The following is a 17,735-nucleotide window of genomic DNA, read 5'->3' as shown; positions in this document are numbered from 1 at the left end:
AAAACTTTGAAGATAATGACAAGCGACCGCACCGGACCAGCCGCGTGGGGTGGGAAGGAGAGGGGAGAATACCTAATTTTTCAGTTTCATATAAATCTCTAAACATGTGACGGAGACAGCATCATCTTGCGTACTGCTGCTTGTAATTAAATATCGTCTTCGGTGGGACCCTCTCATAATTGGAATCGAACTTCACCAGGTAAGTTCGTTTAATTCCCAATTATTGCTGTAGGGACCGAGTGTAACCAATGTGGAGTAAGTTAAAGCCAATGAAATTACATGGGTCATTTACAAAATATTTAAACTTACATACATACATAATAATCACGTCTTTGTCCCTTGCGGGGTAGACAGAGCCAACAGTCTTGAAAATACTGATAGGCCACGTTGAGCTGTTTAGCTTAAAGATAAAAGTGAGAGAAACTTAAACGTATTATATCATTACTAGCCCTGTCTGCCTACTGCCCGCGACTTCGTCTGCGTGAAATATTTATTTTGGCATCATAGAAGCCCTCAAGGAGGAATAATTTTCCCCGTTTTTATTTTCAGATTTTCCATTATTTCTTCGCTCCTAATAGTTGCAGCTTGATGATAAATAAGCTAAAACCTTCCTCGATAAATGGTCTATTAAACTCAAAAATACTTTTTCAATTCGAACCAGTTCCGGAGATTAGCACTTTCAAACAAAGAAACAGACAAACTCTTCAGCTTTATAATATTATAGTATAGATTTATTTACCTCTTGGAATAGTCATGATGTCGCAAGTCCACATTCACTTGGTCAGTTCACGAGTAATGTATAATAATAATGTACAATAACTCCAATACGAAACATATAAATATTAAATGACCGGAATAACACCCAAAAAGCAGCGACTAATGAAAATCAATACCAAATAAACAAATTGAATGTATGAATAATATTTTCACCGCAAAAATTTCTATCAATGATTTCATATTAAATGGATCTCGGTAAACGCGTATTTGCAATCCAAGTATAAAAGCATCGTATTAATTCCTACTCTAAGGTTCCCTTTTGTGCCGAGTCCTATTATGTTTTCATTTCATTATTCGCGAACACGTCTCACTGTTATTGAGATTTTTTAATTGAGCTTTTCTATTTGCGAATTCATAATTTGATTAATGAATAGAAACTGACACGGTAGTACAATCTACAGCATATCAATATACCCGAATTCACTGCGAATTCGCCTTTATTACGACGTCATAGAGTTTCGAACAAGGTAACTTGATATGCGGTTGAATGTACGTTAATTTTCTTATTTACTCTGGCGACTTATATTCAATGGCATTGATTTATGATTTTCTTATAAATATTTTAATGTTCTTCTTCGTGTTTTGTGTGCGCATACATCGAATAATAAGTATTCCTTAGATTATAATCAAAAATTATTGTTGACTATACCTTAGTCTTTGATTAGAGTAAAGCAATTAACGTTGTAACACACAACTTCGGGATTTTCAAGAGTGAATAGGCATTATTTGAGCTTGCGTGCGCAGCCAGATTGTGGTTAAACGCAATCAAATAGTTCATAAAAAAAATAAACGTTGTATACCTACTTCAAATAACGTTTACCTTTTGTGTGTGTTAACGTTCTTTATAGAATGCAATTTTTACTTATTTTATAAGGAAACAGTTAACTTACCCTACAAAAACTGGTGTGTGGCGTAATCTGTAACAAAAACAAATATAAGTTAGTAAGTAAATGGTTTATTGTTCACTAAATGTACTCCACATTACCAATAAAAACAGTACAGTACAAAGGCGAGCTTATCCCTAAGTGGGATCTCTTCCAGCCAACCTGACAATAAGAGGATCACATACAAAATAGAGGCAAGGGTGAACAACAGTTCATTTACTAGTATGATGCTTAAGACTTAACAATTATATGCGTACAATACAAATATATAAATAAAGTAAATATATAAACATTCATAACCAATTCCAGTCTCAAGAAAGAATTTATTAAGCTTAATTTTGAAGGAATTAAAAGAAGAGGACAATTTTATATGAAGAGGCAGTTCATTCAAAAGGCGTGCAGCCAACGCGGTAAATATACAGATTAAGTACCTACATGTAATTTTCGATCATAAGTATTGAAGTAACCCTCCTATTAAATGGTTGACTGGAAGAGATCCCTAAATGGGATAAGTCCGCCTTTGTATATTTTTTCCTGTATTTTTGTGTTCTCTCGTATGTACGATGAAGATATTACAAACCAACAAACAAACAAACATCTTTCATGAATTTGTAATAACACTATTTTTTGTACAGTCGCGTAAAAAGTAAAAGATTCCGGATATCACGTGATAAGTAGAAGGAAATGAAGCAGACAAGTCAGCCACCTTTGTGACTTCAGCCTAAAGGTGGAGGCACACTACAGCTTCCTTGGATTTATTTGATACCGCATTCATATAATCACGTCTTTATCCCTTACGAGATAATTATTTGAAAAGGTTGAAAGACAACGTTCAGCTGTATGGAACTGAGATTCAAATAGTGACAAGTTGCTAGCCCATCGCCTACAAGAGGAATCCCAAGTTTATAAGTCTATCCCTTAGTCGCCTTTTACGACATCCTCAGGAAAGTAGTCCTATTCTCAAGTTTCGGGAAGTATACTTAAAAATGCACTTACGTGTATATTTTTTGCGATGTCAATGAACAGTGTGTCCTTGCCCTTAGCCTTAATAATAAATGTCTCTCTTTCCGTTTGTTTCAGAACCCTCGGGCACGTAAAGGCTATTTGCATCCGTTCAATCTATACTTCTACATACATACATACATATAATCACGTCTATATCCCTTCCGGTGTAGACAGAGCGAACAATCTTGAATAGACTGATAGGCCACGTTCAGCTATTTGGCTTTAAGATAGAATTGAGATTCAAATAGTGACAGGTTGCTAGCCCATCGCTTAAAAGAAGAATCCCAAGTTTATAAGTTTACCCCTTAGTCGCCTTTTACGACATCCATAGGTGAGAGATGGAGTGGTCCTATTCTTTTTTCTATTAGTGCCGGGAACCACACGGTTAAATCAATACTTCTATATGACTTTATTTATATGTAAGTATATCTTGTAGTATATGTATGTATATAGTATAGTATATCACTACATAGTATAAAACAAAGTCGCTATTTTAGTCTGTTTGTCTGTATGCTTAAATCTTTAAAATTACGCAGCGGATTTTGATGCGGTTTTTTGTAACAGGTAGAGTGATTCAAGAGGAAGGTTCTTATGTATAATTTTTTCCGAATTTTGCACCCGTGTGAAGCCGGGGCGGGTCGCTAGAATATGTATATAATATAGTAGTATGTATGTCTAGTCTTGCTGAGCATCGTGCGCAGAAAGGTGCAAGTTCAAATCCCACCTCAGTCTTGTACCAATGGCTCTATCCAAAGTTATGAACATTAGTTTGAATACTAACCGATGCTCTTACGGTGAGTGAAAACATCGTGAGGAAACCTGCACATTCAGGTTGTCTCATTTTGATTGATGAAATTTAATAGATATGATCTGTCGATAGATTGTTTTCAGTTCATGGGGCGTCATCATCAAAATCGGTCTAGTGGTTTTTGAGATATTGACAATTTTGTAAAAATTTGAAGTTTTCATTGCGAACAATAATTTTTATTAAATACCTATCCTTTATCTAAGTAAATAATAAACAAAATTACAATGATACCCAAATCAATAGACAATCAAATTTCATTACAATTTCCCTTTGGTTCATTAAAACCGCCCTTGAAACCTAGAAATAACGTGTAAAACCTACATATTTTTTCCAGAAACACTGATGACCTACCGTTTAGACCATTAGCTGTATCGATCGAAGTTCTAAGTAAAGGGCTGAAATAGGTTTGGATGAGTCTCAGTTTTGTCATTATAATTAATAGCAAAATCCCCGCAACTTCACCCGCATGAGTTTAAAGACGAATTTAACGCCATCTACGAAAAAGCGACGAAATTAGCAAAAAATACAAAAAACAACGACCGTGCCGTGTGGTTCCCGGCACCAATAAAAAAAGAATAGGACCACTCCATCTCGTTCCCGTGGATGTCGTAAAAGGTGACTAAGGGATAGGCTCATAAACTCGGGAGTCTTCTTTTAGAGAATGGGCTAGTAACCTGTCATTATTTGAATCTCAATTCTATCATTAAGTCAAATAGCTCAATGTGACCTATCAGTCTTTTCAAGACTGTTGGCTCTGTCTACCCCGCAAGGGATATAGACGTGATTATATGTTTGTATGTAACAACGAAATAAACGCCACCTTAAAAAATAATACAAATTTTTACGGGAACTTTAAGATTTACTGGGCTGAAAAGTACCCTATGTCCTTTTCCAGACTTCTTAATTATATGGGATTTGGATTTGTGCCGTGTGGTTCCCGGTACCTACTCCTCTACCTACTACCTACTCTATCCCATGGATGTCGTAAAAGGCGACTAAGGATAGGCTTACAAACTTGGGATTCTTTTTTAGGCGATGGGCTAGCAACCTGTCTCTATTTGAATCTCAATTTTATCATTTAGCCAAATAGCTGAACGTGGCCATTCATTCTTTTCAAGACTGTTGGCTCTGTCTTCCCCGCAAGGGACGTAGACATGACCATATGTATGTATATTGGATTTTTACTAACTAACTCACCTCCTGCACTCTCCTATGGACAGTCAGTTTGTGCCACTGGTGGTCGTCGAATCTGGTTTTAACCGGTTTGATGTGGATCTCCTGCTTTCCGTTCCCAAGGCCCATGGTCAGGGATACTCCTCCATCCCTCACGGCCAAGTTGAGGTAGTCCGATTCGTGACCTGGTGAATAAGAAAATATTTTATATTTTTTTATCATGGTGCCCGCGGAAGACCAGCGTCATTCATATTTTTTTTTATACATTTAATGTTTTTTTTTCACAAAATATATTTACTCAAATTATGTCGATGTGTGCCGTGTGGTTCCCGGCACCAATACAAAAAAGAATAGGACCACTCCATCTCTCTCCCATGGATGTCGTAAAAGGCGACTAAGGGACAGGTACAAACTTGGGATCCTTTTTAGGCGATGGTCTATCAACCAGTCACTATTTGAATCTCAATTCTTTCATTGAGCCAAACAGCTGAACGTGACCTATCAGTCTTTTCAAGACTGTCAGCTCTGTCTGACCCGCAAGGGATATACACGTGACCGTATGTATGTATGTATGTATGTATGTATGTATGCATGTATGTATGTATGTATATATGTATGTATGTATGTATGTATACCAGTATAGAAAAGCAATCCATTAGGCTGGCGAGTCTTGAAGTACAGGGAGATGGCGTCCTGGGTGCTCACTATGGGCTCGCCCCCGGTCTGAGTCAGGTCGTACGAGAGGAACTCGGCGCCGCGAAACGTTGCCTCCGACGGGGCTTTGTCTGAAACAATGGGACACTTTTAGTGGAATGCATTGAGATTTTTACAGCCGTAGTTACATATATATATATACATACTAGCTTTTGCCCGCGGCTTCGCCCGCGCAAATGTATTTTAGATTATAAGGATACGCCATAAAATTTCCCGTATCGTGCGGGACTGTTTTAAGTTTATATTTGATTTAAATTCATATGGGTTCTCCCGCCTTGTCCCGTCTCTTCTCGTTCTGTTCCGTCCTGTCCCAACATGTTGTGTCCCGTCCTGCCCCGTCCAGTCCTTTCCTGTCCCATCCCATCCTATTTAGTGTCATCCTGCTTTCCGCAACTGATATGTATTTTTTACTAACCAATATTTAAGACTTCTCGCACTTCAACACCCATCAAAAACGAAGTTTCATACAAACTTCCAACCCTTATTTTTCGCCCTTGAGATGCAGTTTTCAAAATCCAATGTTTTAATGATTATTTCATACTAACCAAAATTTAATTCTAAATTTCATGTGCCCAACGTTAAAATTGACGAAATTTCATACAAACTTGCAACCCCTATTTCACCCCCTTAGGAATACAATTTTCAAAATCCAATTAATGAATTGTTATTTTAATTTAATCGTAAATTTCAATCTAAAATTTCAAGTAATTATCCCACACTAAAAATGACGAAGTTTCATACAAACTTGCAACCCCTATTTCACCCCCTTAGGAAAAGAATTTCCAAAAATCCTTCCTTAGCGGATCCCTCCTAATTAAAATGTACCTTCCTGACAAATTTCATCTTTATTGGCTCAGTAGATTTCGAGATTTCGTGATTCCTAAGTGAGTGTTTTTCGCTTTTATATATATAGATAGTCACGTCTAGTCCCTTGCGGGGTAGACAGAGCTAACAGTCTTGAAAAGACTGAAAGGCCACGTTCAGCTGTTTGGCATAATATTGCGCATAATTATCGAATTTTTTACGATTGCGTTGCAATTAGTTTTTCGGGAGATCTCGATCCATCAACAATGATACACATACACATAAAGTAACGTTTATATCCCTTGCGGGGTAAACAGAGCCAACTGTCTTGAAAAGACTGAATGGCCACGTTCAGCAATTTTGGCATAATGATTGAGAATTGAGATTCAAACAGTGACAAGTTGCTAGCCCATCGCCTAAAAAAGAATCCCAAGTTTGTAAGTATATCCCTTAGTCGCCTTTCACGACATCCATGGGAAAGACACTCCATTTCTTACCTGTGGATGTCGTAAAAGGCGACTAAGGGACAGGCTCATAAACTTGGGATTCTTTTTTTAGGCGATAGTCTAAGAACCTGTCACTATTTGAATCGTAATTCTCAATCATTATGCCAAACAGTTGAACGTGGCCTATCAGTCTTTTCAAGGCAGTTGGCTCTGTTTACCCCGCAAAGGATATAGACGTGACTTTATTTGTATGTGTATCATTGTTAATGGAGCGAGAGCTCTCGAAAAACTAATTGAAACACAATCGTAAAAAATTCGATAATTATGCGCAATGCTAGTAATACGTATATGAAATATCGATTCTGCGACAATGCTACTCCGTAATCGAATCGACGATGGCTAAGTATAAGTTCCGCAGTCAATCCACTTGTAACTCGAGTCGAATCGATAATCGTTAATCGGTTCAGACGTCTCGTCTCTATAGTCAGTTGCCGTCTTGCAAAATGAGCTTGTTAAGTATAAAATTTGTTTGGATAAATCCATTGCCTTTACGAGTATCTTTCTATCTCTTACGGGGTAAACAGAGCCAATAGTAATAAAACTCAAAAGATCACACACGACTACGCATCACGCATCTTTCCCCCGGAAAGGTAGACAGAGTATATCTTTCCTCTTGCCACGATCCCTGCATACTTCTTCCGTTTCATGCATATTCATAAATATCTTCATGCAAGCGACTATTGGTTGAAAACCTGACGGCTTCTACAAGATCTCGGATTCAAATTCTGGCCAAAGATGAATGAAGCAAGAACATTTCTTTTTATTTGTATGGGTTTTAAACCTGTGTATATTCGTTGAGTTAGTATCCCATAACACAAATCTAGAACATTCCTTGGAACTAACTCAATCGTTATAATTTCTTTGTCATTACATTTTCTCACTTTTTTACGTGGGGTCAGCACAGTATATTATTCAATAGATATATTTTATTTTATTTATTTGTCCCTAATATATTAATACATATAGAATTTCTTTTATTTAAGTTCGTAAACAATGTCCCGTACATTTATTTTACATACATATGTACATACATCACGTCTATATCCCTTGCGGGGTAGACAGAGCCAATATTCTAGAAAAGACTGATAGGCCACGCTCAGCTATTTGGCTTAACGATAGAATTGAGATTGAAATAGTGATAGGTTGCTAGCCCATCGCCTAAAAATCCCAAGTTTATATTATAAGCTTATCTCTTAGTCGCCTTTTACGACATCCATGGGAATGAGACGGAGGGTATGTCCTATTCTGTTTTTTATTAGTGTCGGGAACCACAAGGCATTTATTTTATCATACAGAATTGAAAACATTTTTTTATCATACTGAATTTAAAACTTTCTCCGTTAAAGTCGGTTAAAAAGAAACTGTATCTACTTAGCGCCAGGAGTAAGCTCGAGTAGTGCCAACTTCATGCACTTTTAATCACCCGCTCCACCTGAACTCACTTAATAAAAACTTAGCAATTTTCTTAGCCCGAATTGAAATTCTAAGAAAATTTTTCATACATACATACATACTCGTATAATCACATATTTATGCTCACGAGGAAGACCGCAAGGATAGACAGAGCTTACGGTGTCAAAAAGACTGTTTAAAATCACGATCAACTATAAAGTAAGTTATGCTTTATAGTTGATCGTGATTTTAAACAGTCTTTTTGACACCGTAAGCTTTGAGATCGTGATTTGATGGATACAAATAGTGACAGGTAGCAAGCCCATCGCCTAAAAGGAGAATCCCAAGTTAGCCTTGGATGACATAAGTAAGGTAAGCTATTAATATAATTAAATTGATATAAAAGACGTCACATATCACAACTAAATTTATAAAAAAGAAAGTTGATGTTCGATCTTATTCAAATTTTCACTGAATCGATTTTGTTCGATCGAACCAGTAGTTCCTTGGATTAGCGCGTTCAAACAAACAAAATCTTCAGCTTTATAATATTAGTATAGATGATGTGAAAGGGTACCGTGTGATGGGTGTCGTGTGGTTCCCGGCAACAATACAAAAAAGAATAGGACCACTCCATCTCTTTCCCATGGATGTCGTAAAAGGCGACTAAGGGATAGGCTTACAAACTTGGGCTTCTTTTTAGGCGATGGGCTAGAAACCTGTCACTAGTTGAATCTCAATTCTATCGTTAAGCCAAATAGCTGAACGTGGCCATTCAGTCTTTTGAAGACTGTTGGCTCTGTCTACCCCGCAAGTGATATAGACGTGACGGTATGTATGTATGTATATATAATCACGTATTTCTAAGACCGCAAGGTTCCGATTGAAATGACCCAAAAATATTCTCTAACCTTTTCCAAGGTATAAACTATACTTATTTTTAACAAATTTAACAAAAACGATTCAGTGAGAATTTGAATAAGATCGATCAGCGACTATCGTTTTTATAATGTTAGTTGTGATATGTGACGTTTTATATTTCAACTAGCTGTGCTCGCGACTTCGTCCGCGTGGAATAGTTATTTGAAACCCTCAAAGATGAATAATTTTCCCCGTTTTTTTTTTCACATTTTCCATTATTTATTCGCTCCTTATAGTTGCAGCTTGATGTTATATAGCCTAAAGCCTTCCTCGATAAATGTTCTATTCGACGCAAAAAAGAATTTTTCAATTCTAACCAGTAGTACCTAATTAGCGCGTTCAAACAAACAAACAAACAAACAACAGCTTTATAATATTAGTATGGATGAAGTGAAAGGGTACCGTGTGGTGGGTGTCGTGTGGTTCCCGGCACCAATACAAAAAAGAATAGGACCACTCCATCTCTTTCCCATGGATGTCGTAAAAGGCGACTAAGGGATAGGCTTACAAACTCGGGATTCTTTTTTTTAGGCGATGGATTAGCAACCTGTCACTATTTGAATCTCAATTATATCATTAAGCTAAATAGCTGAACGTGACCATTCAGTCTTTTCAAGACTGTTGGCTCTGTCTACCCCGCAAGGGATAAAGACGTGACCATATGTATGTATGTATGTAAAGGGTACAACAATGGTGGAAAACAGCCCGTGCATTGCAACAGGAGACTGCAATTGATTAATCGACGAAGTTCTGGGGTTTTTCTTTACAAAAACTTCGCTAAGCGCCACTTCGGTAATGAATTTTCTTCGCGCAACTTAAATTTTGCAGGGAAATTAGTTTGAAGAATAAGGAACAAAATGTGCCATAGAATGCTCTTATTGTCAGGTTGGCTGGAAGAGATCCCACTTAGGGATAAGCCCGCCTTTGTGCTGTACTGTTTTTATTTGTAATGCAATGCTTTAGTGAACAATAAAACATTTACTTACTTAATGAAAATGAATATATCGGACATATTATTTAGCTTGAGTAAGCCTTGAAGTAAGTTCGAAACTTGTGTAACGAGATACTAACTCAACGATACTACTTATATTTTATACTAATATTTATAAAGATAAACAGTGTTGACTAATGAGCGTTTAGTAGGAAATGAAACAATTTATTAATAGAATACTATAGGTACACTATGACAAAATTACATCGGAAGTTTTCAATTTTTCTATATAAACATATATTGTGAGATAAAATGCATAGCTAAAAGATGAAAATCGATTGCTTTTGTGAATGAGGGATCTTGTTGCCTAACAATAAGTACTTACAAAGGGACTTTTAACTTTAAAACAATTTCCAGTTCTTGCAAGTCGGGAAAACTCCAAACAGAAGTTATTAAAGCACTGAGCTGTTTGTACATACATACATAGATAAAGTCACGTCTATATCCCATGCGGCGTAGACAGAGCCAACTGTCTTGAAAAACTGCAAGACCACGTTTAGCTGCTTGGCTTAATGATGACATTGAGATTCAGTGACAGGTAGCTAGACCATCGCCTAAATGAAGTTTCCCTTGTTTATAAGCTCATTCCTTAGTCGCCTTTACGTCATCCGTGGGAAAGATATTGAGTGATCGTATTCTTTTTTTATATTTGTGCTGGGAACAAAACAACAAATTGGAGAAGTTATGGTTTTATACAAACAAGTAGGCGATGTGCCGTGTGGTTCCCGGCACCAAACGAAAAAGAATAGGACCACTCCATCTCTTTCCCATGAATGTCGTAAAAGGCGACTAAGGGATAGGCTAACAAACTTGGGATTCTTTTTAGGCGATGGGCTAGCAACCTGTCACTATTTGAATCTCAATTCTATCATCAAGCCAAATAGCAGAACGTGGCCATTCAGTCTTTTCAGGACTGTTGGCTCTGTCTAGCCCGCAAGGTATACAGACGTGACCATATGTATGTATGTAAGTAGGCGATATTAATTTTGTGTTTAAGTTAGTACAGTGATGTTGTCATGACCTTTTGCGTGGCCAAGTGGGAAGAGGTTTGTAGTCACAGCATGTGGTTTCGCCCACGTAGAATTTGTACTACTCTGTCAAGAAAGTAGCAGGAAAAGATCAATAATACACAAACTGTTTGTTATTCATCCAAATTTATTTTATCACCTTCAAAATATGCTCCTTTAGAAACGATACACTTACGCCAACGAATAATCCAATCATCAAAACATTTTTTAAACGCTGTTTCCGGAATTGAGGTCAGTTCTCGCCGCGAATTCTCTTTTATGTCTTCTACCGATTGAAAACGGGTGCCACGAAGTGGTAATTTGAGTTTAGGAAAAAGAAAAAAGTCGGCTGGAGCCATATCTGGTGAATATGGTGGTTGCTCGATGGTATTTGTTGAGTGTTTGGTTAAAAATTCGTTCACAATGATGGCCTTGTGCGAAGGTGCATTATCATGGTGCAAAATCCAAGAATTTTCTTTCCACAAATCTGGCCTTTTTCGTCGGATTTGCTCTCTTAAACGCCGCATAACACTCAAATAATATTCTTTATTTACCGTTTGACCTTCCGGCAAGAATTCCGAGTGCACAACACCGCGATAGTCAAAGAAAACAGTCAACATGACTTTGACTTTTGAACGACTTTGGCGTGGTTTTTTCGGTTTCGGTTCAGTTGGAAGGCGCCACTTCGAAGCTTGTTGACTAGTTTGCATGTCAAACTCGTAAACCCACGTCTCGTCACCAGTAACAATGCGTTTCATGAATGTTGGGTCGGAATTGACTCGTTCTAGCATGTCCTCAGCGACTCTCATGCGATTGAGTTTTTGAAAAAAATTCAGGTCTTTTGGGACTAGCCGAGCGGCAACATGTTTCATACCCAAATTATTAGTTAAAATGGTACGGATCGACTCGTGAGATACAGAAAGTTCGGTGGCTATCTCTCTCAAAGTTGAATGAGGATTTTCAGTCACTATTTCCTTCACTTTTGCGATGTTAACTTCAGTTGCAGACGTTGATGGCCTACCAGAGCGAGGCAAATCTTCCATCACATCTCGACCGCTTTTGAACGCTTTGTACCACTCATAAGCACGAGTTTTTGATAAAGTCGATTCACCGTAAGCCTTCTGTAACATTTTCAGTGACTCCGAACACGATATTCCATTGGCAATGCAAAATTTAAGACAAACTCTTTGTTCGATGTTTTTATCCATTATGAAATTAGCAATACACACTAGATATGATATAACTAAAAATAGCACTGTATTTAATGTAAACAACAGATGCAACTCAAACTCCGCGCCAAAATGGAAAACAGTTGTGCCAATCTAACAACAACAAAAAAAACAAAAATTTGAATTTGGAACCATAAATAAATAATCCATTCCCGATACTTTTCTGACTGAATGTATAACTGGTACCGACATTTCAGGATTAAACTTTATCCTGAAATGTCGGTCCGGTCAGTAATACATACAAAGCATGCATAAAAAAAATTTGGATAAGATGGAAATAAATTGTGGATGAACTAAAACTTTTGTTTATCTTGGTATTTGCACTGTAATTCACAAATGAACATTGAAAAAGTAAGTAGGTACTTAACAATTAAATCAAAGTATGACAGTTTTACCTTTTTTTTATATAATTAGCTAGTTAGTACAAATTGTGAAGAAAACATAAAAGAAATTGCATAATAGTTATTATTTAACCAATGCAATTGGTATAAGAAAATTTTCTTATATTATTTTAGTACGAATAAACTCAAAAACTACTTGACTATAATAGTTTATAATTTATTTGTCACAAAAGAAACTTCACATTTCTTCTGCGAATTTCCACGGGAGCGAAGTCCCACACAAAAGTTAGTTGTAAATATAAAAACCAACATCGTATGAAACATGAGGTAACGAATCTTGCATATTTTATTCCTACAGCTTGTTACGCAGACAATAAAATTCCTCGTGTCGACAAAAACTTATAATGCGAAAGTCTCCGCCGTCTTTATTGCTTTGAAAACTTCCTTTATTTTCTCAAGTGTTATTATCTGAAGTTACTTTGTGGGAAGATTAGTCAACATCTTCTTTGAGAGTTTGTTGAGAAGGGTTCGAGACTGGATCACGGAATTTTTAACAAATATTTCAAACTAGCTTCTTCTCTCAGCTTAGCCCTTGATTTTAGCGCGACAAAAAGCGACGAATCTAATGCCATCTGTAAAAAAGCGATGAAATTAGCACCACCGACCTACCTGACATATACCTGACTTAACCCAATCTGAGGAAGAATGATAGTAAATGCCTCTGCTGAACCTAGCCCATGGCTTCCCTCAATGATTATATAACAATTTAAATGTCAAATAATTGATAAGCGATATGAAATAATGACATTCATTTCATATCGCTTAACAATTTTTAAGCGATATGAAGTATCCTATTATAATGAATAAAAAAATTTAATTTGGATTTGAATGATCCACCTCGCCCTATTGGGAGGAACATGCATCCAACGTTCCATAAAAATATAGCGAAATAATATTTTTCCAATATACAAAAGGTTTCAATAATTTATCAGATATGTAAGTGTGTTACGAACAGGTGTTTTGTTCCACGCAAATATTCAATATCTGCATGCGACAGTAACGTAGGTACAAATTGTGTGCAAAACGTGTAAACTAGATTACAAAATGTACCTACATACATATGTGTGAACTAGAAAATAATGGAGTAAATATCTTTAAACACCTTAAAAAAATGGCCGCCTTGGTGGCTTTTCAGTAAAAAAAAAACAGAAAAGTTAAAAAAAATGCATAAAACAATTATGCAAAACACAAACGTGGCCTATCAGTCTTTTCAAGACTGTTGGCTCTGTCTATCCCATAAGGGATATATACGTTATTATATGTATGTGTATGTATGAAAAAATATATTTTTTTAGATGTTTTATTTTCTTTGAAAATAATCAAAGGAGAATAATTGCTTTGAGTTCTAGAAGTTGGCGTCGAAGATTAACAGAATATTTGCTATATTCTATTAATGACTGAATCGCAAGAGTACCACATAAAACAAAAACCTATGAAATCTAAAGATTCATCTGTTTTAACTTGACCAATGGCATACTTTCTTACGAATGCACTTATAGCATTCATCTTTAAGGCACATTCGGGTAAAAATATTCTAATTTTGCGTTACCTATATATAGAGAAGTTCTTTCCCAAAGTCAAAACGAGACCACAAACTCCATTCTCTTCGATACTCTTTAAAAACCTATTGTTCGCGACAATACCAGCATCAGATTACTTTTTTATATGCTATCATCAATGCGTTTACCCTTTTATTTCATTTGAAATAACATATGTACATATTACATATGACGGCCTCTGTGGCGCAGCGGTAAATACGCTTGTCTGTGACACCGGAGGTCCCAGGTTCGTATCCCGGTCAGGGCAGGATGAGGGACAAACTTTCTCTAATTGGTCTGGGTCTGGGATGTTCATCTATATAAGTATTTATTATAAATTATGGTATCGTTGGGTTAGTATCTCGTAACACTAGTTTCGAACTTACTTCGAGGCTTACTCATTCGCTCAATCAGGCTTATACATATAACATGCATAAACATAGTCACGCCCATATCCCGTTGCGGGGTAGACAGAGCCAACAGTCTTGAAAACCACGTTCATCTGCATGACTTAATAGCCTTTTGTTTCCATAAAGATAATAAAAATTCGGGTTAGCAAGTTAGTATAAATATTGACATTACGAAACCCATCATAAATAAGCCCTCATTCAACTCAGCGCTTTATAGCGAACAGCCCTCAGCAAATTTACCAAGATAATCCCTTTTGAACAATGTTGCCGATGGCCTACTTCAAAACTTTGACTAGTTAGGATATGTAGTTAAATTGAGTAGACTGAGGAATAATTTACAATTGATCAGCTTATAACTGTTATTAAGCTTCGTTCCCGCGAATTTAGCGCCATCTTAAAAAAAGCGACGAATTTTACGCTATCTACAAAAAGTGACGAATTTAGCTCCACCTACAAAAAGCGACGAATTTTACGCTCTTATCAAAAGGTGACGAATTTTACGCAACCTACAAAAAACAAAGAATGTTACGCCATCTACCAAAAAGTGACGAATTAAATGCCACCTACCTAAAGAATGTATGTTTTTCACAAATCCCACGGCAACTAATTTTTACCGGGATGAAAGGTGAATGGATGAAAGCAGGTTGACTAAGCAGATATACAAGGAGAGTGTGGAGGGAAAGGTCGGAGTGGGAAGACCTAGACGAACGTATCTTGATCAAATTAAGGACGTCCTGGTAAAGGGTCAGGTTAAGAGTACCCGAAACCGCCGAGCTTGCATGAAGAGAGTTATGAATGTGGATGAAGCGAAGGAAGTATGCAGAGATCGTGGCAAGTGGAAAGAGGTAGTCTCTGCCTACCCCTCCGGGAAAGTAGCGTGATTTTATGTATGTAAGAAAGGTACCCTATGTTCTTTTCCAGACTCTTCATTATATATACGCAAAATTCAATTGTAAGCTGATAAAATATGTACTTTTCTTAAGAGGAATAATAAAAAATTTATTCTGATGAACAGACATACTTAAGAGATTAAAAGTTATCTACCATCATACACATTGATAATGTTTATTCATCTTTTTATTATTAAAAGTCAAAACGTATAAAATTACTGAAATAACGAATACTCCTTATTTTTGCTCTCATGTTTATTCTTTCTAACAGAATTCTTAAAACTTTTATATTCGCGTCCCTGAGGCGATATTCTATTCATCATTTTATACAACTTGAACGCAAGTCAGAGTCACTTACCAAGTCAAAGTCTATTATGTACTGAAATATAATGTAAACATTTCACAACATATTCAAATTAAAAAAAAAGAACATGTATTTTTTTTACCAAAGCCATGAAGAATATTTGGAATTTTTGATGATTTGTTGAGATGCCTGGTTCGTAAAAGAGTATGCAAATAAGGAAAGGCTTAGGATTCCTATTTTAGGCAATGGGGTAGCAACCTTTAACAATATCTAAAACACTCTGAATCTGAATTAAATGATTAAAATATCCATCTACGTCGCTTTTGAGTCTAACTACTTATTCTCTGTCTACCCCATGAGAGATTTTTATCCCTTTTTATGTTATCTTCTTTATAAGGGATGATATATATGTGTAAGCTTTGAAGTGAACATCTAAGAATTCAACCGAAGTAAAGTTTTTAGTAACGAAACAGGTATGCATTCCGACTAATATTATAAATGCAAAAGTAAGTTTGTTTATTTGTTACGCGTTATCTATTTAACTAATTTTCGAAAGCGGAAAACCAGTGTTTTTTAGTATGTGGCAGTAAGTTGACGCGGGCGAAGCCACAGCTAAATGCTAGTGACTGTATAAAGCTTAGAAAAAGGTCGGGTATTTAATTATTAAATTCAAGTCAACCTTATGTTAATAAGATGACATAAGCAACCCTTCGGAAGCTTAAAAGATAATCCTATGAACTGATTAAAATATAAACAAAATTGTTTATTGTATATGAAATTCTCGACCCATTAATTGGCACTTTCCTTAACTCGTACCAAAAATCCACGTCTTAACGACAATCTGAAACAAAACTCGCTGAACCACATACATCGACCGGCAACCTAATTTAGATTTACATACAGAGCTACGCCACTCGCCAATGGATATCAAACCGCGCGATCGAATTGGCCGCACTTGATTATATGCGATCATAGTACAGTTTAGGGGAGCCATATTGGTTTGAGAACAGTGACATAGATCTTTATAGATTAGATCTAGCGAGTGTATGTTTAAGAGCCAAATTGCATGTGAGAAATGGAAAATAATTTTTGAAACTATTTCATTTGAAATTTTTCATGACTATAACAGAAGACACAGAAGAAAAGTATAAAAATTAACTTCTTATAGGTCTAGTTGCTAGGCGACGTGAGTTCTTCGCGTGCCCTCGTGGAAAATGTATATAAGACCTTTTTTTGAAATTGTAAAATTCAAAATCATTTAAGCTCGTCAAAAGTATATTATGCAATTGCATGGATTATTGTGCTATAATGACTAATGGATGGGCTTATAAACTTGGGATTCATCTTTTGGACGATGGTCTAGTAACCTGTAACAATTTAAATCTCAATCAAGATAAACAGCTGAACGTGGCCTATCATTCAAGAATGTTGACTCTGGCTACCCCGCAAGGATTATACACATAATTAGCAGTACCAGAAAATTAAATATTAAAAAATGGTCTAAATAAGCCTTTATAACATCATATTGAGATTATGCCAGTAAGCAGAGAAAACTTGACAGCGCAATTCTCATACAGTCGACATACATACATAGTTAACAGACGGTATCTAGCTACATACATGTCTGTGTTCGGAGATGTGTGAACTGCGAACTCAATTTTGGACGTAGCTCGTAGCACTGTATGCAAATTCTTTAAGTCCCAACTCGGAGGCTGCTTTGGGAAACTAATTTCCGTTGGCTTTTGTTTGCTTTCATGCCGCACACTTTGCAATATTGAAATTAGAGTGGAATTAACGAGATCCAAGATAAAATGTATTTAAATTCAAAGTCTTTATCCATCCATACATACATATTTTTATTGATCAATATCTTTACTTGAAATGTTCTGTGGTCGCTGATAAAAATGCCGCAGTGTAGTTCGTTCTACTGTGCGCTATGGATAGGGTATTATCATTATTTATATCTGCTGCTACAGCTTCA

At 36.4% G+C, this 17,735-nt stretch overlaps 1 protein-coding gene across 1 annotated transcript in view; it reads right to left on the bottom strand.

Annotated features, from left to right (window-relative positions):
* Positions 1–17,735, bottom strand: part of LOC106137408 (neurexin 1) — a 177,306-nt gene that overhangs the window by 44,550 nt on the left and 115,021 nt on the right. Inside the window, exons 6-8 of the mRNA XM_060949277.1 lie at positions 5,283–5,432; positions 4,672–4,832; positions 1,668–1,694 (exon numbers count right to left, since the gene is read on the bottom strand). Coding sequence (XP_060805260.1) covers positions 1,668–1,694; positions 4,672–4,832; positions 5,283–5,432 — 338 coding nt within the window. The remainder of the gene's footprint in view (positions 1–1,667; positions 1,695–4,671; positions 4,833–5,282; positions 5,433–17,735) is intronic.

Source organism: Amyelois transitella, chromosome 18, assembly GCF_032362555.1.
Source record: "Amyelois transitella isolate CPQ chromosome 18, ilAmyTran1.1, whole genome shotgun sequence".
NCBI classification, from domain to species: domain Eukaryota; kingdom Metazoa; phylum Arthropoda; class Insecta; order Lepidoptera; family Pyralidae; genus Amyelois; species Amyelois transitella.
Note: the sequence above shows the minus strand (reverse complement) of the source record. Positions and strands in the feature narration are given on the sequence as shown.